General features: G+C 32.3%; 4 protein-coding genes across 7 annotated transcripts; 1 reads left to right on the top strand and 3 right to left on the bottom strand.

The window, feature by feature from the left end:
* Positions 1-643: 643 nt before the first annotated feature.
* Positions 644-6,508, bottom strand: LOC100807700 (pentatricopeptide repeat-containing protein At1g06710, mitochondrial). 2 transcript variants are annotated; one of them, XM_014763745.3, is made up of 4 exons: positions 3,015-6,508; positions 2,637-2,767; positions 2,360-2,561; positions 644-1,743 (listed from the first exon to the last, which is right to left on the bottom strand). In XM_014763745.3, exons 1-2 carry the CDS (start codon positions 5,871-5,873, stop codon positions 2,720-2,722), a joined length of 2,907 nt encoding a protein of 968 aa, XP_014619231.1. In that variant the 5' UTR covers positions 5,874-6,508; the 3' UTR covers positions 644-1,743; positions 2,360-2,561; positions 2,637-2,719. The 2 variants fall into 2 exon arrangements, with proteins under 2 accessions (XP_014619231.1, XP_006590435.1); XM_006590372.4 differs by having other exon boundaries at positions 2,360-2,545.
* A 136-nt stretch (positions 6,509-6,644) lies between these two features.
* On the bottom strand, positions 6,645-9,154 carry LOC100792668 (protein RGF1 INDUCIBLE TRANSCRIPTION FACTOR 1). Of its 2 annotated transcripts, none has more exons than XM_006590369.3 (4): positions 8,869-9,154; positions 8,532-8,777; positions 7,835-8,050; positions 6,645-7,188 (listed from the first exon to the last, which is right to left on the bottom strand). In XM_006590369.3, the coding sequence occupies exons 1-4, from the start codon at positions 8,875-8,877 to the stop codon at positions 6,958-6,960; spliced, it is 702 nt and encodes a 233-aa protein (XP_006590432.1). In that variant the 5' UTR covers positions 8,878-9,154; the 3' UTR covers positions 6,645-6,957. The 2 variants fall into 2 exon arrangements, with proteins under 2 accessions (XP_006590432.1, XP_003537704.1); XM_003537656.5 differs by having other exon boundaries at positions 8,922-9,152.
* A 3,984-nt stretch (positions 9,155-13,138) lies between these two features.
* LOC100807173 (pentatricopeptide repeat-containing protein At5g13270, chloroplastic) lies at positions 13,139-15,849 on the top strand. Of its 2 annotated transcripts, XM_014763744.2 has the most exons (2): positions 13,139-13,238; positions 13,397-15,849. In XM_014763744.2, exon 2 carries the CDS (start codon positions 13,586-13,588, stop codon positions 15,635-15,637), a length of 2,052 nt encoding a protein of 683 aa, XP_014619230.1. In that variant the 5' UTR covers positions 13,139-13,238; positions 13,397-13,585; the 3' UTR covers positions 15,638-15,849. The 2 variants fall into 2 exon arrangements, with proteins under 2 accessions (XP_014619230.1, XP_003538651.1); XM_003538603.5 differs by having other exon boundaries at positions 13,168-15,849.
* A 1,875-nt stretch (positions 15,850-17,724) lies between these two features.
* On the bottom strand, positions 17,725-20,005 carry LOC100787910 (uncharacterized). Its single transcript, XM_003537647.5, has 5 exons — positions 19,846-20,005; positions 19,492-19,609; positions 18,759-18,852; positions 18,193-18,273; positions 17,725-18,091 (listed from the first exon to the last, which is right to left on the bottom strand). The coding sequence occupies exons 1-5, from the start codon at positions 19,877-19,879 to the stop codon at positions 17,954-17,956; spliced, it is 465 nt and encodes a 154-aa protein (XP_003537695.1). The 5' UTR covers positions 19,880-20,005; the 3' UTR covers positions 17,725-17,953.
* Positions 20,006-22,057: the final 2,052 nt, after the last annotated feature.

Raw genomic sequence — 22,057 nt, 5'->3', positions numbered from 1 at the left:
GTATATAAATTATTTTAAAAAGTAATTTCTATTATTTTTAGATGATATTTATTTTTATCGGTAAGAATCTAATACTTATAAAAAAATTATTATCAAGGGAGCTAGACTCATTTAATATATTTTTAGAAGGCACTGTATATTCAGAGTTTGTTTGGTTAAACTTAAAAAAACAATTTTAAAATAAGTATTTTTATAAATAAATATGATTTATTTATCAAAATAAGTAAAACTAATTTTTTTTAAGACAGAAATAATTTAAACCAACACACTAAGAAAATATAAAAATATTTCTTTCAAAAATAAATTTAAACAAACTCACCCTAAATAAAAGATGAAACTTAAAAACTATTCAATATTTTCTTTATTTAATAAATATAATAATTGATAAGAAAATTTTGAATTATTCATTTTTAATTGATCTGGGGATTTTTAATATTTGCACATCCTCACTTAGCTTCATGTATTTACAATTCAATCATATATTTATCACAAAATCTCCATGGATATGCTTTTACATATTGATTTGATGCCACATGTCATGCAAAACATGATTGTATGAATCAATGTTAACTTTGATTTCAGAGATTGTATGTATCAATCTCTCAAAATTGATAGTATATTGAAAAGAATAATGAAATAAACATGAAGAAACAAGTACTTTAATTAGTAATAATAGATAGTAAAAGTTTTAAGAATTTGGAGGCACACGGTATAGTTTTGCCTCTGCAACATCCACAGCTGTTTTTGCCTTTTTAAGAATCTTGGATATAGGATTGTAAAATAAAAGTCTTATGAGTGTCACCTACCAGCAAAAGAAAAGAAATTAATCTACGAAGGCAGACAAAAAGTGGAATATGTGTGGAGTAGGATCCTCGTGTATTTTTACAGAATGAATTAAAATGGTAGTAGATACACAAGATCAGCTCATGCTGAACTAATGATAAGATCACTTGCCAAGGTAGTTTTAGAAGTACATCAACTTGATCACTTTATATGGTCAATGATTCAGTGATTGCATCCCCCCAAGTCTCGAGTAGAGGAAAAAATCCCCAGAAAACATATCTGATATTGATTACACTCCAGATTGACTGAAGCTTGGTCCCCATTCACAAACTCACTTGAGCACTCCATTATAAAGAAATCATGATGTGATTGTCTCTGCCTCAAGCTTTCAAGGAAGCCTCTGTGCACTAGACATATTCCAAAGTGAAGAAGCATTTCCTTTGATCCTATTCTGAATTGTTTTCTTCACACCTTTTTTTTAATTATATAACACCATTTGTCAAGAGAGGACCAAAATGGAGGTTGAGGAGTCCTCCAAAGGCAGCCAAAAGGAAGCGAAAGGGAAGAAAACAACTCTTGAAACAAAGATTAGAGAGATGACGGTAATTAAAAACCCTGACACTGTAATCTATCTATATTCACCACCAAGCGAAAAGGCAGTTTGGTGCATGAAAATCCCCCCATTGTGAGGTCTGGAGCGGTGGACAGAGTGGAGAGGCTATTTTTCCATGACCAAAACCCATGACCACCAAGTCAATCTATAAAGACCAGGCCTTGCAGAAAGAGTGTTGACTCTAACCCATGCAAGTCCACCTGTAGACACCATATTCTGTAAAAAGAGCACAATACCAGACCATTGTGCATTCCTTCTCACGGCCAGTCTCTCAAATGATTCAAAAAAATCAAACCAAGGATACTTCCCCAGCTCCTTGCATCTCAAACATGGCCCAAAAAGCTTAGCTGCCAAGGTACTTCTTAATTAAAAAACAGATGATTAATGGTCTCTGAACTTCAAAAACAGACAATAAATATAACACATAAACATGACTTTCACTTTAAAATTTACCAGTTTCACAACAAAACCCAGAACATTAAAAAAAAATAAGTAAGCATATTTGCTAATATAATAGCACAAATGACTGGTTCGTGTAACAAAACTACAAAGGTTGTAAATGATTTGCTATTCTGTATTCATAAATTTTACAGAATTTCTAATTTAACAAATGGGAAAATAGCAAAAACATAGAATGGTCTATTTATGTATCAGAAAATGAATCTGGCATGCAAATGCCTGATCACAAACAGATCTTTGAAACCAACACTGAAGCTCTGTTCGCAAATGATAGGAGGAAAAACCTCCTGTTAGGTGAACATATTCATTCATTGCAAAAAAAGGCCAAACAACTTATTCAATAAAAATTCATTATATCAATCTCAGTTTATTGGTTATATAATGCAACTATGTAACACTTAATATAATTTCTCTCGTTCTAGAATATTAGCAAATAACAAAAACATTATTGAGATGTAATTTGCTCCAAAAGATATCAAGGATAGAAGTTTAATTTTTATATACCTTGGCGTCAATCAAATAGGCTAGATCATAGGCCATAAAATCATTACCCCTGGCATGATGTAATCAAAGGTGGACAAATACACATGATTTTGAAACTTGGAGATTGGTGGATTACAGAGAACATCTTTTTGAGATTTCTTCAAAATCCCATGTTTCTGCTTCCATTATCACTGTTGTTTACCTGAACTGCAAAAACCCACATCTGCAAATGAAGATCAATAATAAATGAAGGGCATCATAAGATATTATAGATTACAAGAAGAACTATTTCACTTACCAGCTTTTAACCATTTCTTCTAACCTACCAGCAGTCATTTTCCTTCAGTTACAGAACTCCCATTCAATCTGCAGTTCTGTGCATCAGAAACTAATTCGCATTGGTACCTCTTCATGAAGCCAGTGGATATCCTGCAATGTTGATAGAAAAAACAACAGAAAAGGGATCAGAATAAACATGCTGAAATAATAACTCAAGGATCTAGTACATTTACAGAGCAGTTTTGTAAGGAATACCATGGAAAGTTTGACAATTTTTTTACCAGTAAATGCATAAAGGAAGTGCTTAATGTTAACATATTTACAGGAAGTGCTTAATGCATAAAGGAAGTGCTCGTGTTGTTTTGTAATTTACAAAGTTAGAGCAAACGTGACAAACCATTTGGCATATGCTGTCTGATAATTGTAGTGCTTCTTGCCACTTACCAACCCTGGTAAGGCCTTTGATGAGGTGGACAAATGTGCTAAGCTCTGGAACCACATTCTTATTTATCATGCTTGCATAAAGCTCAAAGGCTTTATCAACCTTACTTGCATGTGACAGACTCTCAATTAAAGAAGTATATAGATATTTGTTGGCAACTGCAAGGCTTGGAGATGATGAAATCTCTTCAAGTAGATTCAATGCACCTTCCAGTCTTCCAGCCTTGATAAAATTATCAATCAAAATTCTGTATAAAGACTCAACTGGCACTGATTCATTCTCACTCAGCTCATCTAAAAGCCCAATCGAGGTTATAAACTCTCGGTTAAAGCCCTCAATAATTTTACGGTAACTTGATATATGCCTTGGCCAATACGTCTGTTTCATTTCATCTAGAAGTCTGTGTGCTTCATCAAGAAGGCCAGTGGAACAACAATGATTTATCAAGACCCTATAGGTTATAAAATTTGGTGCACAACCCTTTGAGCACATATCTCTATATAGCTCAAGGCACTGTTCAATTTTTCCTATTTTTCCAAAGCCATCAATCATTGCAGTATAAGTTATAACATTTGGATAACAACCCACTTCTTCCATTTTAAGCATGAGCCTGTAAGCTTCTTCTGTCTTTCCAACTTTACAGAGGCCATCAATCATGTCTGTGTAAATAACAACATTGGGAGTGCAAGAATTCTCGAGCATCTTGGACAACACTTTCAAAACAAGATCCAATCTTTTTTCTTTAAATAGACTATTAATTAGAGAGCTGTAGGTATACAAATTTGGACAGTATCCACGCTCTGACATCTTCACAAACACCTCTTGTGCATTTTCAAGCTTTCCAGTCTTGCAAAACCCATCTATAAGAGCATCATACACTATTTGGTTGGGCTCACAACCATTAACTGACATGGTATCCAATAATTCATGGGCTTCTTCAACCCTGTTCGCTTTGCATAAACCATCCACCAAAGCCCCATATGTAATAATATTTGGTGTTTCACAATCGTTGTCATCTAGCTTAAAATACATGTCAATGTCAGAGGATTCTATGTCACCTTGCATTCTGGCATAGATCTGACAAGCTTTATCTATCTGCCCAGCCTTACAATGACCATCAATTAAAGCTGTATATGTAACAACATTTGGCTTGGAACCTTCAAGCAACATCATCTCAAATAGTTTATTTGCATCAAACACCTTTCTTGCTTTCAGGTATGCATGAATAAGAGAAGTATAAGTCACCACATTTGGGGTGCAATTGTCTCTTAACATTTCATCAAACCAATTGCGAGCCTGTTGAATAAGGCCAGCTTTGCAAAAGCTATCAATTAAAATAGTATATGTATACACACTGGGAACAATGCCATTCTTTTTCATTTCTTCGAATAACAAAAAAGCCTTCTCTACCTTGGAGGCATCACAAAGAAAACCAATCACTTTAGAATACGTACTATCATCGGGAACAAAACCCTTGCTCATCATTTCGCATATAATCTCAAAGGCTTTATCAAACTTTCCAGCTCCACAGAGACACCGCGCAAAATTGCTGACATTGACCTTATTTAACACGACCCCCAAATCAAGCATCTCACTATAAGCCTTTTCAGCCAATTCCAACAGATCCGAGCCAGGCAGCTCCTCGTTGCTACATATACTACCAATGAATATATTATAAAGCAAATAGCCAGGCTGGCACCCGCATTTTATCATTTTCTTGAACAACTTATATGCATAAGAGTAATCCCTTGATTTACAATAAGCATGTACAAGAGAATTAAACATCTCCCGATTCGGATAACAGCCTTCAGTCATCATCATGCTAAGAATTCTCTTGCACCTGCCCAGCTGCCCTTTCCCCAAACAACCAGAGAGCAAAATCCTATAAGTGACAACATTGGGAATGCAGGAAATAGACCGCATTCGATCCAAGATATCCATAGCTTCTTGAAAAAGTGAAGCCTCACACAACCCGGAAACCATCCTATTATAAAAAACCGTATCAGGAACAAACTCCTCCTTCTCAAGCAAACTCAGCGCATCCCCACACCTTCCCGCTTTGCAGAGGGAATAGGCAAAACAACCCAGAGTACACCCATCCATACGAAACCCAGAATTCGACATCTCTCTATGAACCAAAAAAGCAGTATCTAACTTATCAGCCCTAAGAAAAACCTGAATCAAAGCATTATAAGTGGTGGGAGAAGCCTTGTAGCCAAAATCCTTGAGCCTCCCCAGCTCTTCCAATGCCACATTCCACATTCCATTCCTGCAACACTTTTGAATGAGAAAATTGAGCAACTTGCGAAGCAGCTCCCTATCATCATCCCTGATTTGCATCAAGAACTTGTGAGAGACTCTATCATTATTAACGGCATTGCAACACAGTAACTCAATTAGCGCATTGTATACCACCGGAGTGTGGGAGTAACCGATTTGGCGACTCGCCCAGAGGAAAAACTCGACACAGAACTCGGGGTGTTTAACGAGATTCATCACCTCAACAACCAAAGGTTCGCTTAACCTACCCCGGAACTGCCTCAGGAAATTTTGGGTTTCGGCGCCAAAGCCGGTTCTGATTGCGTTTGAGATGGATAGGGCGTCGTTAGAGGTTTGGGTGGTGGCGGAATTGAGCAAAGAGGTGCGGAGGAATGCGTAGTGTTGCGACAAATCGGGGGAAGAATCGAGCGGAGAAGTTTCTTCAGGAGGAAGGAGTCCTGGGAGAGGGTGATGCGAAGAAGATGTGGAAAAGGGTTTTGGTTTTAAGAATTGGAGAGAGCGAGAGGCAAGACTGTTCAACTCTCTCTTCCTCATAATCACCAACACAACGCAAACCCTTTCTTTTAGGGTTTATGAGAAAAGAGAATTAAACAAAACCCTCTCAACGTCCGTCGGAGACACACCACGCGATTCTGCCTCTCCTAACCAATAAAATCTGACTATCAGTAATATTGAAAAAATCAATAATATCTTATCACTTAACTAATAACCTAACTCAACAAAATTTTAATACATCCAAAACTATTAAAAATCCAGAACAAAATTTAATAATTTATAATCATCCTTAAACATGTTTAAGTCAAATATTTAATTATATTAACATTTGTAAATTATGAAAACTTGTAACATAACGAGTAATGTCAAGTTATATTTGCAATGTAATAAAAAGGATACTTTCCCAGTTCATCAAACATAAGCCATTAAGCCCCGTTGCTGATTCACTGCAAATTATGCTCACTTGTAACTAATTAATGTTTATTTCCTATAATTTAATTTGTAAATGAAAAGGTTAAAAATTATAACAAATAATCCAAAAATTAAGAAAACTTTTTAAGTGGTAAAAAACTAAACATACTAGTAAATAAATCGTGTTATTTATTCCTCTATACATTAGACTAATCAGCTACTAATTGAGTGTTTATTTAATGAAACACAAGAAGTCAATCATCAAAAGCAAAAAAGAGAAACAGAAGCCAAACACATTCTGCAATATAAACCACTCACAACCGCTCAAGAATTCAACACCGCACTTTCAAGTCTTTCAAAGGGCACACAAAATGGACATATACCAAACCAAGTGGAATATTTTAATAATCATGATAAAGACTTTTATTGTGTAAAATACAACAACTTTCTACAAGCCACTTTGTACATTGCGCATCTGATACCAATACGTATGATTTTACTGCTATTCTTACACCTACTATACAAGATAGTGAACCATTTCCCTACACCGGCCTCAGTGAACAGTGGCTCAGGTATTGTAACTTTTACAAGGCATATATTGCCACTTAGGGAAGTGGCACTGGAAACAACTGTTGTATCTTTCAGGGTATAATTATGGTTTGGTAAGTCACCTAAACCCATAAAACTACCATTAATACTTAATTTTGTAACATTAGTATTCTATAATAAGGGCACCCCCCATTGGAGCTCTATGTGGGACTCCCTTTCTCCTCTTAGCAGTCCTGTAATTTACCACTGTTGGCGGTGGTGTTGAGGGTGTGAAGCTCTGGATTTTGTTTCTTCCACTTTCATTGCTAATGCCATTTATTGATTCTTCACCATTGGACCCCTCTGTCTCAGCTAACATTTTCTTCTTCCGGAACTTCTTGGAGGTTCCAACTATCTGAGGAAAATAAAAATTTGATGACTTTCTATTCATATGTTTATAGTCAGTCATTTTTCTTTTGTTACTTTTTCAAGGGAAACAGAAAAGGTACGCGTAGATGTTTTGGTACTTTACATAAGAAAATTCCAAAAAATAAAGTAGGGGATAGTAATAGTACAAGTTTTCTTAAAACTAGGTCAAATTTAATTGGATTGCTACTTTAAAAAACTAATTGAGCGATGATATTTGGACATCTTCATTAACTTCTCTTATTTTCTTATATTTCTCATCTTGTCACATGACATCATTAAGACATTAACCATATAATTATTTATCATTTTTCTTGTAAACACTTATTGGTGTACAAACATCTTTTCCAAAGTAGTATTTTTAATTATTATTTTCAATAAATTATTAGTGAGCGATAAGACTGAAGTGTCGCCACTAAGGATGGTCTTTGAAAGTAAATTCACCGTGATTTACAATAAGCAACATGACGGAACATAATCTAAAGATTAGTTTGAACTTTGAAATTCTATTTTAATGCTGCAAGATAGAAAGTTTGAAAGGACGAAACAACTGCATAATGGTTATGTATAAACACAGAAATGCACCAGAAAGAAAAAAAAAGGCAGATAAAGCAACTATATATATATATATATACCTTACAACCAAGGGAACAGAAGCTGAATGAATCAAGAAGGTTGCGCTCACAAACTTGGCAGGTGTTGGTGACTCCTTTGCCAGGCCTAGGTTGAGGCCTTTCATTCAAGAACACAATCTTGGCACTGTTTATAATGTAAGTTTGGACCCCTGCTATGTCCAGAAACTTTTGTATCTCTGACACCCTTATCACATCATGGTATGAAGATCTTCTTATCTTCGAAAAAATAATAAAGAGTTGGAAAAATAGATGAACAACCCATCAGAGATTATATCAATATTATTTAGTTAAAATAAGGTACCACAATGTTAATTAAAATAATAAACAATCTATGTCAATAGGATGAACCAATGGACATTTATTTAAATAGGACAATAATCAATTATTCAGTGGAAGAAAATTCAAAGTGCAAAACTTTAACTGGCCATCCATAGTTGACTTCGGAATTGATAATTCGGCATTGAAAGACACGTGTAACCGATAAAACCAATACAAGAGAAAAATATTTTTAGGATCAATCAAAAAGGGTTGGATCCTAACAAAGTAACAATGTAGGGAAGTTACACAGTCAGATTACAGGCATCCAAATCCTTGAGTTTTGGCTTTTGGGGGGTTCAAATCCCTACAGAATTGCATCATATTGAGTTATGCATAGATCCCACAGAGACAATTAAATCATTAGTAACTAAGCTTTTACCTGAATAGCTCTGTGTTCTCTGTGGGAAGCAAGACAGGCAGAGCAAAGGGCTCCATTCATACAATCTAAGCAATACATATTGCATTCACTTTTGTGGGAATCTGCATGGACTTTGCATTGAACAAAAAAGCTTGTTTGGAGAAGTGGCCTAAGCCATGGTGGCCACTTGTTTTCTTCTTCAATCTTTCCAATATCATCATCATCTTCATTGAGACCTCTCACCCCAATTGCACCTCCTCCACCCCCCTAATTCCATATAATAATAATATAATCAATAACAGAGAATAATTAATAAGAAAAAATTGAAAAAAAAGAGAGTAGAAAGAGAAATGCACACGTGTGGCATATGTGAGAGGAGTTACATTGATTGTTAGTACTAATAATACTAACCATGATTCTTGTTGATGTACTTTTGGGTTTGATTTCTCTTATGGTAGGGGGTTATTGATCCTCTTTATGATAACAGGCAGAAACAAAAAAGAGAAAAAGAAAATTTTCTCAATATGCTATGATATGCTACTCTCTTGGAAGAGAGGAGAGAGAAGGGAAAAGGTTTGGAAGTATAATAATAGGAATGGAGCTATAAGTTTGTAGTGGTGGGTGGCCGATGATGAAAGGAGAAAGTAAAGGTAGTGTTTATTATTTTGGCTTTCTTCAAAGTCTACATCCAAACCTCACTCCGAACCCAAACCAGGAACCATCAGCATACCTTTTTCACAAGGAACAATCGATGGGGCTGTTGTGACAATCTTCTGTTTTTCTTTATTTATCATTTTTTCCGGTGTATTCTTAAAAAAAAAATATGACCTAAGTTATTTAGTCACGTTTAATTACATTAATTTTAATCAATTTTTTTTAATTTATCATTCATTAAAATTTAATATTAAAAATACAAAAGAGTTATTGAAACTAATCTTTCAATTAAATGAAGAATATTTTAAAAATAATAATATTAAATAAGATAAAATTAATTAAAAATTTCTTATATTTAGGATCAGAGAAAAAAAATATTTTTTTACACTTGAGACCAGAGTAAGTATACATTATTTTTGTTTAGGTTATGTTTAACAAAATATTTAAGTTAATTTTTAACTTTTTATTAGTTGAAAAATTTATTTGATTGTTTAATAAATAAGTTTTTTATTAACTTTTTAGTAATTTCTAATATTTTTTGAAACGTTATTTGAAGTAATATTTTTTAAATCGTTAACTTCTAGTTTTTTATATTTTTCTTTTTTATCTCTAATATATTTATCAAATTTCATGTTTACCTTTTTTAACTAAATCATGATTTTATTATTTTTCAATCATTTTATATTTTTTAGTCACTTCAATAACTAGTTTTATTGAATACTCATAATTAATAAATTAATTTTTTCAACTTTCAGCTAGTAACTTTCAACTTTTGATTAATTTTTCAATTTCTAACAAATTTTTCAGCTTAATGTTATCTTATATTCAAAATTGTTTATGATTATGGATGCTTTTGATAATTTATAAAATCATGTAACCAAAATATGGTCTACGTTTATGAATTTTTTTTAATAAAACTAGTTTCATTGTGAAGTTCAAATAAATAGATTAAGAAATTGTGCACAAATTCTTGATAGATAGGTAGTGATGATGTACTATTGCTCTATTTTGGTTGGTAAAAAAAAATGATTGAAGTTTAACACTGTAAATTAAGATTGAAAACAGTTTCTGTTTACATGATTGACAATTGGAAGGTTGAGATGTAGACATGTGGGGCTATGGTAAAATTAGTCAGCATTTATTATTTAATGGAGTGGAATATATATGAAAATGGATGGCCTTGATGGTGGGTTGTTAACAGGGTGCGTGGAGCCTCACTTTTCCATTCCAGCTACCATTTTTTGTAGAAGCCTCCACATGATACATCCCTATTACCTGGTAGGCTGGTACACTAATAATTTCTAGGAATGCTTTTCCTTTTAAATTTAGAAAAACGTTTTTTACAATTTTTTAAAAATATTTTCAATTAAATTTCAGGTGAATCTAGGTTATCCTGCATTTGTTAATGGTCTGATTATACTAACAGCTATTTCATCATGTGTTATGGAACATTTTAAATTGTGATAAAGAGCATAGGTTAGTCCGCTTTGGAGTATAACTAGATTTGTGAAAATATAAAGAAAACGAATCTTTTAATACAAGAAGATTTAAATTTATAGTTTATACGTAAATTTATTCAAAATCTTTCAACATCACAATGTAGGTTGAGAAGTAATTAAAAATTTAGTATAAACTCTTGTATTTTTCATGGGTGTGAGTTTAAATTCCTTTGATGTCATTTTCTCTGTTTGATAAGCAAGCTCCACATTGCTAAAGATATTTTTTTTAACGTATATGACCTAGTTAAATAGTTACAATTAAATCAAACTGCTTATAGTTGGGTGGTGCAAATTTTCCAAAATATAACAACATCTTCATCCCTACTCCGATTTGAGGTAGCATAATAACAAAAGGACAAAATAAAATAAAGAAAAGTGGAAGCATAGAAGGAGAAGAAAAGGTGCAGAATTAAACTAGAAGAAAAAATAAAAACTAAACATGTATGTATAAAAAAAAAGATCACTTTAAATAATTTTAAAATTGAAACATGAAGATAGAAATAAGATTTATAATCTGACGATAAAGATTATGATAATATAAAATAAGATTAAGTTGGAACTGATTAAGACAGTAAGATAGTTTAGTTAAAAAAAATATCTATTTTCAAACGAGGCTTCTTAAAATTTATTTTGATTTTTAAAAAATAAGCAGAAGCAGAAAAGTTAATGATGTCTAATACTACTATCATATGCTAAGGGGGCAAATAGATGGATTTGCATTAAAATAGAGAAGTTTGGCCCAATCTTATGGACATGAGTCTAATCCTCTTAATAGCTTATTTGTAAACTCTTACAGAATTCATTTATAAATATTTTAAGATTTCAAATGTAATAATAGAACGAGAAATTTAAAGTTTTGAAATAGTTAAAATATCACAACACTCAGAACATTAGAAGGTGCATACAAATGATGCAATGGAATAGTTAACTCGTAGAAGTATCAAGTATGTGAATTAATTTTTGTAGGCGTGCTTAACTTGTAAGAATTCTAAAAGCTTGCAATGTTGCTAGCTATGCTGGCGATAAAAGGCAGAAAGCTAGCTACTAAATGAAAACAAAAAAAAAAAGAATTGCTTGGTTTATCAAAGTGTGTTAAAAAGAAAATACACGCCTCATCCCACTATTGTACAAAGCTTATTAGCTTAGTTGCTTTCACCTATTGGGGTTGAAGAAGTACTTACTATATGAACTCAAACATTTGAGGATGTGCCACGAGTATCAATACACCATTGCCTCCAAAATCTTATACATGAATTACTCTCAGCACTGTTTCTGGCAGGTATATACATACGGGCATTATCGGTATTTAATTTCATACTATGATTTTTAAAAATTAATAAATTAAATTCTCACTTTCTAAACTTTTTAAAATTTTGATTTTTATTTCTTAAATGAGATGTAGATTAAAGTCCCTGCTGTGAAAGGTTCCTAAGTTTGTTCTTGTGTTTGATTTGGGAAGAACACGAGTTTGATAGTGCACTCCCAACCAATTTCTGGAGGTTTTTAGCAGCCAAAAAATGACTTTTATGAGATATTTTCTGGTGACTCTTAGACGCTAGAAAATGAGAAATCCCATTAAATAATTTCAAAGGTCCCATGCAATCGTTTAACAATATGCCCTAACAGCAAAGACTGACAGTTGTGATGAATAGGAATGACAATAGTTAAAGGTATCCGCCCACGTATTTAGTTTTAAAAAAAATGCGTGTATTTAGTCTCAAATTTGTACAAATAGTAATCTTAATTTTTATTTATGTATCCGTCAAATACCTATATATTTATACTTATTCTTCCGATCTTTACTTTATGTATAAAGTTAATAAATAAATAAAATATATTAATCAACAAATTACTATACAAATTAAAAACATAACATTAAACAAATATAACAGAATTTATTAAAACTTAAGTCATAAATAAATAATATTATAAAATAATCATCCAATATAATAATTTTTTAAATTAATGTTTTAATCGTTTAACAAATTTTTTAATTAAACTTATTCTCTAAAACCTATTAGGAAAGTCATAAATTTATATATAAAAGTAAATAATTCTTCAATATTTTTAAATAGAGTAAAATAAATATAATATAATACATGTTAAATTTAATGTCATCTTTTTGCACAAAAATAACATTTGGAATTTATAAGTGAATCCAAAATCATAATGTTATTTGAAAGTATATAGATAATATTAGTCTCAAAATAAAAGTGTTAACATAAAATTTAAAAATTAAAATCATGGTTGTATTTCACCATCTCAATATAAAAGTGTTTATATGAAATAAAATTAATATAACACATCTTTAGTTCAATAATCTCAATTACAACATTAATACTTGAATTGGAAAATAAGAATGGTGAAAAATTGTAAGTAAATACTGGTCCTCGTCCCAAGCATATAATTATCCTTGCTACTTTATATATTTTTGGGGGTGACCGATAAAAATTAGAATGAGCTTGACGTATCAACATTTTGTTTAAGGCACTTAACCCTTATGGACGGTAGTCGGTAGAAATAAAAAAGGGCCCAAAAGAGAAAGAAAAGTCCAAAGCGGGCGCTGCAGAATCAGGTTTGTTCTTTCCCCTCTTTCTAGATTGAGATCTCAGGTTTCCTTTACTGAAGTTCTGTTTCATGTATGTATGATTCAATCACACTTCCCAAGGCTTATCCAACCCCTCCTTCTCTTGTTCCATCTGACCAAACTAAATGTCTTCAATAACTTGTCAGTGCTCTTGGCTGCTTTCCAATGATGCCAGACATGCCAATTTTGCTCAAATCCCTTCATGGGTCTCTTTGAAAAGCACTCATTCTTCATTCAGGACCCATCAAAATCAACAAGGCCAAGTTGAAAACTTGCATTTGATTTCTTTAGCCAAACAGGGGAAGCTTAGACAAGTGCACGAATTCATTAGAAACATGGACATAGCCGGGATTTCCATTAATCCCCGATCATACGAATACCTCTTTAAAATGTGTGGAACATTGGGTGCATTGTCTGATGGAAAATTGTTTCATAATAGACTGCAGAGAATGGCCAATAGCAATAAGTTCATTGATAATTGCATCCTTCAAATGTATTGCGACTGTAAGAGTTTCACAGCTGCAGAGAGATTCTTTGATAAAATAGTTGATCGGGATTTGTCCTCTTGGGCCACCATTATATCTGCTTACACTGAGGAAGGACGTATAGACGAAGCTGTTGGATTGTTCTTGCGTATGCTGGATTTGGGGATTATTCCAAACTTCTCTATCTTCAGTACTCTTATAATGTCATTTGCAGATCCTTCAATGTTAGACCTTGGCAAACAGATACATTCTCAGCTGATAAGGATTGAGTTTGCTGCTGATATTTCTATTGAGACATTAATCTCCAATATGTATGTAAAGTGTGGGTGGTTGGATGGTGCTGAAGTGGCCACCAATAAGATGACTAGGAAAAGTGCTGTGGCTTGCACTGGGTTGATGGTGGGCTATACTCAAGCTGCAAGGAACAGGGATGCTCTGTTGTTATTTTCCAAGATGATAAGTGAAGGTGTAGAGTTGGATGGGTTTGTTTTTTCAATAATTCTCAAGGCTTGTGCTGCTTTAGGAGACTTATACACTGGAAAGCAAATTCATAGTTACTGTATAAAACTTGGCTTGGAATCCGAGGTCTCCGTTGGTACTCCACTAGTGGATTTTTATGTTAAGTGTGCAAGGTTTGAAGCTGCGCGTCAAGCATTTGAGAGCATACATGAACCAAATGATTTCTCATGGAGTGCTTTAATCGCTGGATATTGCCAAAGTGGTAAATTTGACAGGGCTCTTGAGGTTTTTAAGACAATAAGAAGTAAAGGAGTGTTATTGAATTCATTCATCTATAACAACATTTTCCAAGCATGCTCTGCTGTCTCAGATTTGATTTGCGGTGCTCAAATCCATGCAGATGCAATAAAGAAGGGGCTAGTTGCATACCTCTCTGGGGAGAGTGCTATGATCACTATGTACTCAAAATGCGGCAAAGTGGACTATGCACATCAAGCATTTTTGGCAATAGATAAACCTGATACTGTTGCATGGACTGCAATAATATGTGCTCATGCTTACCATGGCAAAGCTTCTGAAGCTTTAAGGCTTTTTAAAGAGATGCAGGGGTCTGGTGTAAGGCCAAATGTGGTCACTTTCATAGGTTTGTTAAATGCTTGCAGTCATTCAGGTTTAGTTAAAGAGGGAAAGCAGTTTTTGGATTCAATGACTGACAAATATGGTGTGAACCCAACAATTGATCATTACAATTGCATGATTGATATATACTCTCGTGCTGGACTGCTGCTGGAGGCTCTTGAGGTGATAAGGAGTATGCCATTTGAGCCTGATGTTATGAGTTGGAAGAGTTTATTAGGAGGATGTTGGAGCCGGCGGAATCTTGAGATTGGGATGATTGCTGCTGACAACATCTTTCGCCTGGACCCACTAGACTCTGCTACTTATGTGATCATGTTCAACTTGTATGCTTTGGCTGGGAAGTGGGATGAAGCAGCACAATTTAGAAAGATGATGGCTGAAAGGAACTTGAGGAAGGAAGTCAGTTGCAGCTGGATTATTGTGAAGGGTAAAGTCCACCGTTTTGTGGTAGGTGATAGACACCACCCTCAAACAGAACAAATATACTCAAAATTAAAAGAACTCAATGTTTCTTTCAAAAAGGGTGAGGAGCGCCTTCTCAATGAAGAAAATGCTCTATGTGACTTTACTGAACGAAAAGATCAACTTCTTGATCATAGTGAAAGACTAGCTATAGCCTATGGTCTCATATGCACTGCAGCTGATACCCCCATTATGGTATTCAAAAATACACGATCATGCAAAGACTGCCATGAATTTGCAAAAAGAGTCTCAGTAGTAACTGGTCGTGAATTAGTTGTGAGAGATGGCAACAGGTTTCATCATATTAATTCAGGGGAATGTTCTTGCCGTGATTATTGGTGATCTTAACTTCGTTCTTTTCAAGGCCTCAGCAGCTTGGTTTTCTTAATGCTGCCTCAGTTACAGTGTTGAATCATCTATAATTCTATATATATACACAATTGGATATGCAGACCTTTTGTTGGGTAACTGTATCATAAACCAATGCTTGGTGCGAATCACATTTTTCCATAGTCTTAAATTTCCAATTTGGTCCACATAGCAACTTCACCTCAGTCAGTCTAGTCACTCCCTCCTCTTTCTGGTGCCTTGCAATTTCTACAACTGTGCCCTTTGGTACACAAACTCCTAACCAAAGTTTCCCATTTCTGTGCTTTCAATCTCTAATATCATGAATCTACCTGTGACACTCACACCACTTAGCTTTAATTTACATTTTTAAAACTATACGTTATAAATAAATTGGGTTAGGAATTTTAGTTATAATTTTTATATTTCTGGGATAACTTTTGTTGCGATTATTAGAATAATTAGTAGTCATCGATGATTGATTCAATCAAATTGCTATGAGTGAAACTGGCTTGATTTCCATCGCATTAGTCGTTATCAAGACGACAGAAAGTAAATCATTTTTTGGATACAAGATATGAAACGACAGAAAGGAAATATTCACGGAAGTATTATTAATTTATTATCGGATTAAAAATGCAGTAAAAATGAAATGCTGATTTGTATCATATGTTTTTTGTTTGTATTCAGCAAAAAAAAAAACATATGAAAAAATATAAATATAAAATACAAAAAAATGTTTAAAAGATATTTTTATTCATTTGTAATTATTGTAGTATAATATGTACGTTTTTCATTAAGATTAATCATATAAATTGTCAATTTTCTTTAAAGTTATCATCAAAAATAAATTAATTTAAAAGTAATTGGAATTAATTCACTGTAGATTTTATTTGTTGAAGTAGTCTGTATATTTTTTTCATATTTAACAATAAAATGTGTTAACTCTTTTAACGATACCATTCTTGATAATACAAACAATTACCTGTAATTATCTTAATATTAAAATAATATACATTAAAAATTAAATTGCAAAAAGTTAGGAGTAATGATATTAATGAGAAAAAAAAAACTAAATTCTCTCCCTTGCCAAGTCAGATTTTTTTTTAAGAAAATCAAATTTGATAATTAAACTTTCGCATTCTTTGCCCATAAATTACAATCGAGTCAAAGAAGTCTAGCTCAGTAATTAGTTGAAAAGAGTGCATGATTTTTTTTTATAAATTTTCTGACACTGTCTTTAATTTTAACGAATAAATAAAAATACAATTGAGATGGGCAACATAATGAATATCGTCAATGCACACTGAAATAATCCAGGGATAAAAAATTATACACACCTCTTATAATTCTGTGTCCACTAAACATGTGATAGTCTTTCAATCTTAACTCTAGAATTCAAAGAAAAATTACAATCGTGTATAGATTTCAAAAAAGACCAAAAAAAATTATTGCAAGAATTCTTCTGCGCTCGCTCAAGCCATTGGTGGCTCCAAAGGTTTCAATTTTTCATACTTTGATCTCTATTTCTAAAATAATGTATGGGAGCTTCTCCTTTACGTGTTTTGCAGGATTGAGTTATCATTGTTTGTGTAATTTATTACAAAAGATGCACATTCATTTTACATTCAAGTGAATGCAATTTATTGACCTATTAACCATAAAAGCAATTGGTGAAAAAAATATCATCTCTTTGAATTATGTTGTCATTAACTATTACCACTACTCTCTATATAAGTATTTTATAAATAAGTTTTAAACATGATATTATTAGTTAAATTAACTGTCTTACCTAAATTCTATGTGTATTTATTTCTTATACAAAGGACTAGAAAAACTATTATATAATTATTATATTTGATTTATTTAATTTATTATTAATATGTAGTAATTTTTAAATGTATTTATCATCAAAATTAAAACTCATTTTAAATTTATCACAATAGTGTAATTGTTATCAAAATATTTTTATTATCAAAATTAAAATTCATTTTAAATTCATCCATGCGGCGTAGTTATCAAAATAAGAACCAAGTAACGCATAGTATGATTACATATGCCCCACAATCCAAAGTGCATCATGCACAGAAACAAAAATCATCCATTATTAAAGGAAAAAAATAAATTAGACAGCTTTAAATATTTAGTCCAATCTTAAAAAAGCTATATATTAGTCCCAGCAAGATTTTTATCCTTCAAAGTTCAAACCGCAAAAAAAAAAAAAAAAAAAAAAAAAAAAAAAAAAAAACAGATTCCATTTTCAATTCATTATATTTCCCCAATTTAAAACATTATCAAACTGCATGCTTCTCACATGGTTGCTTCCACCTCAGGATCACTTTCTATCTTTGCAGCAGGTACGTTGTTGCCACCTCTCAAACGGGAAGATACATTATCAATGGCAGAATTTAGTTGGCCTATCTTCTCATTCAAGGTCTGCCTGGTCCTCTGCTTTCAAAAATAGTATGACATAATCGTAAGAAGCTCAGCACATTCCAATGACACAGAAAAGTTGAATCTAATTCTAAAGCCAAATGAAGCCTAATTACCTCTAACCCTTCATCGTAATATATTGGTCTTTTGGCCTTACGAAACCCATACTCATCTTCGTTTAGCAGAGATCTTCTGATCTGCATCACAAAATAAAAGTCAACATCCAAACTTAGAAGCATATTAAGAGCCATCAAAATGGGTAGTGACAAAATATATAGACATTTTTCAAGTTTGTCAATAAAAACAAACATTCATGACAGTAACTCACCATCACAGCACATTGATATCATCATCGATAAAGCATATAAATGAAAAATCATTAATTCTTTTCTCTCCTTGGAGAAGCAAACTTAGCCATTGGAGTATGAAACAAATGTCCCACTTGGTAATGAAACAGCAGTGATATATAGTTAACAATGACATATCCATTGTTTAGTAAGTCCTGCCATGACTACAGTTTCTTGTTTAGCAAAAAAAAAAAATTCCAAAAGAAGTTATCTACCAAACAGTTAATGTAATTTTCTGTCCCTTTCTTTTTGAATTGTATGATCAAGTCACCATACATTGTTTCCTGTTAAATTTGCTAGTCTTAATTTTAAAAATTACAAGAAGAAGGAATCACCTGGGGAGCAAAGATATAAGCAAGAGTTCCAAAAACTGCACCACCCAGAAGAAAGCCAGCAACAAAATCGCCACCTCCACCTCCTCTATTATCACTATACAATGGAGACAGTAAATGGAAAGAACAATAAATCTTTGCATAATCTTCTTAAACAAGCAACTAATAAGATCAAGTGACGTGCAAATTCCAACCATTTCTCCAAGGACACAGAATTTGAAAGACAATCAGCACCCAAATAATCTAAAAATCATGAAATGAATCAGTGGCCACTATTTTTGCTTCTAATTCATTACATTACAGAGAAAGCAGTTACACACGCCCATTCACCATTTGTTCTAAAATTCATGAAAAACTGAAATCAGAACATACAATACAAGTGGAAAGAAAAATTAAACATCACCATTCTTCACTTGTCATCTTTCATTGACAAAATTTACCATACCAACTGGTCTGAAAGATTCTTCTATGATTTATTTAGCATAAGCTAAGGCTATACGAGATTAAAAAGAAACACCAAGTTGTGCACAATTGCACATACCACATATAAAATAGAGATTCCTGAAATTCTATACTTAATGATTCACAGAAAAAAAATACTCCCAACCATGCCACCACAACAACCAAATACGAAGTCTTAAAATTTTAATCTTTTAATGTATAAATAAAAAAGACAAAATCTGGTATAATAAGGAGTCTGGCTAGCAAAAAATAAAGTGAGGTGAAAATGGCATACCGGTATTCTGCACAAATTGAAGAAGTGTGGTTCCTCTTGATCACAAGGCTTGATCTCCTTTGAACACTGAGCTTAGGTCCAACCCGCTTTGTTGACCACAACTCATGAGATCCACCAACTACTCCCAAGATTCATTCAAAACATTGAATTAAAGAATAAATAATCTTAGGTATTATTACATTCCAAGATTCGCTGATGGGAATTAATCATCGCTATATAAATAAATAAAATGTAAATTAACAAAACCAGAAGAAACCCTAAAAATCAAGGGACTAATGTAATGAATGAGATAAAATAAAATGAATTGTTGATTCTACGGAGGCAAAGGGTTAATACAGAGAGGGAGAAATTCACCTGAAACGGAGAACGGAGCGAAACAAGTTGCCATGAGAGAAAATGAGAGAGTGTGTGTGTGTCTGAAGAAATAGAGAAAGAAAGGGTATTGTTATAGGATATAACGATTTACGAGTAGACAACTTGGTTTTATTTCTTTATTATTGTCTTTCTAATAATCACTGTTCATCACCACAATTTTATGTGTTCATTTATCTATCTGCAATTTCATTTGTTCAAATGAAAAAACAAAAATCCAACTTAAATGAATTTTCATATCAGGATAGATATCTAAAACTAAAAATTTTACTCTTCAACTGTTCTGATAAATATGACACTAATGTTTTGGGAAGATTATGAATAATAATTTTTTTAGGGGAATAATAAATATATTTAATTTCATCTCATTATAAAAAAATAAATATAAACTTAATTATGAAAAAAATAATCATTTTATTATTTTTTCTGATTTATTATTATTATTATTATTTTCATTTCATTTACAAAATATATCTTTTACTACCAAAATATTATTGATAAGAGTAGAATTAGATTTGGATATCTTTAATAAGGTATTAAATTCAATTATTGTGAATAAAAAAATATGATTGAGAGACTATAGTAAATGTGATCAATCGGTTTGTTAAGGGAAATTAATAAATTAATTATTTATAAAACTAATGAATATTTTACACCAAATAACAATAATAAAAGAAAATCTTCGATAATAATTTCTTTCAAGATATAAAAAGTATTAAAGTGAATTTTTTAATAATAATTTTGTTTATTATTCTATGTAGGAAAGTGACATCTTAACCTTTGAAAAAAAATGAAAATCAGGTAGGAAGAAACAATGAAAAGTGATAGGCACTAGCTGAAGAAACCTATAGGCCAGAAGCCATTCCTGGGATGCACACCAAATATTTAGGGATTCTTAAAACATTTTTTTTTTACTCTTTTTAACATTGTTATTGGAGATCAAGATTATTCTCTTGCATTTTCTTGGAAGTCATGAACAACTATATCCCTTTTCTACTTCAAGATTAATATAAGTTTTGTTCTTAAAAAATTGAGACCTAATTATTTCCTTCTCTTTTATTTCATTGGTTGCCATTTGGTTGCAAAAGGGTTCTTTGTTAATATAAAGCCAATTGAAACAGCATATTTATAATTGTCTATTCATTCTAATAAGTGGTAAAATAACAAGAATCAATACAAAAAGTTGTCAATATTATGTGAGTATATAATCTAGATTAAATAAATTGAAAGTATTTTTTTATAGTCAGAATTAAGTTTCTCTAAATATTAAAGTAATATAATGTACATTTTACCTTGATAAAATGAGAAAAATCAAGTAAACCTCATACCAAATGAAAGATAAATAAATGAGCAAAAAAAGTGATTATTTCCTTAAAACTTAAGTTTTCCCTTCTTTTGAGGAGAGAAAACTTATTAAGTACATGTTTATCATCACTTCATTTAAGTCTGCTCTTAAGCAAAATAAGTGTAAATTCTAAGCTTGTTTATCACTAAATTCATCACGACTTACGAGGGAATACATAATTATTATTTAACTACATAAAATGAATTACTTCTAGTTCTATTTCTATATGCAAAATTTGGTTGATGTTTATCAATTACCGTTTTCCCTAGTCATATTAAAGGATACACATGCAGAAAAATATAGCAATTAAAGGCAGATCAATTAGGAACAATAAAACTTTTTGAATTGTTACTGCTGTTACAAAAATGATAATTGATCTTACTTTTTCATGTACTATTATTACAGCGTAAATAATCTTTCTCTCTCTCTTTTTCTTTTGTTCTTTTTTTTTACCCAAGAATACTGGTATTATTCATCCAAAGAAGAATCAATTGATGGGGGACTTCCTCAAACCAGTACATGTCAAAATAAGTAAATGCTAGAGAAGCTAAAGAGTGAGTTACAGAATTCCCACCTCTTTTGTTGCAACGGTGGTGGTTTAAATTTCAACTCAACGCGGTGTTTAATGCATATGCCAGTATGCCACAAATCGCATTGCAGAAAAACAAAACAGCAGCATTACAACACTGGCATTGTCATTCAGATTAGTCCTTCGTAATCATCGAGAGGAACAAACCACACACCAAAATCATTAAGTTCACTTTCAGCAACAGGAGTTTCATTTTCAGTATAGAACTTGTTCAATAATTAAGCGCTTACCAAGAATAACGATGAAAAAAAGACAGAATG

Source organism: Glycine max, chromosome 11 (genome assembly GCF_000004515.6).
Source record: "Glycine max cultivar Williams 82 chromosome 11, Glycine_max_v4.0, whole genome shotgun sequence".
Taxonomy (NCBI): Eukaryota; Viridiplantae; Streptophyta; class Magnoliopsida; order Fabales; family Fabaceae; genus Glycine; species Glycine max.
Note: the sequence above shows the minus strand (reverse complement) of the source record. Positions and strands in the feature narration are given on the sequence as shown.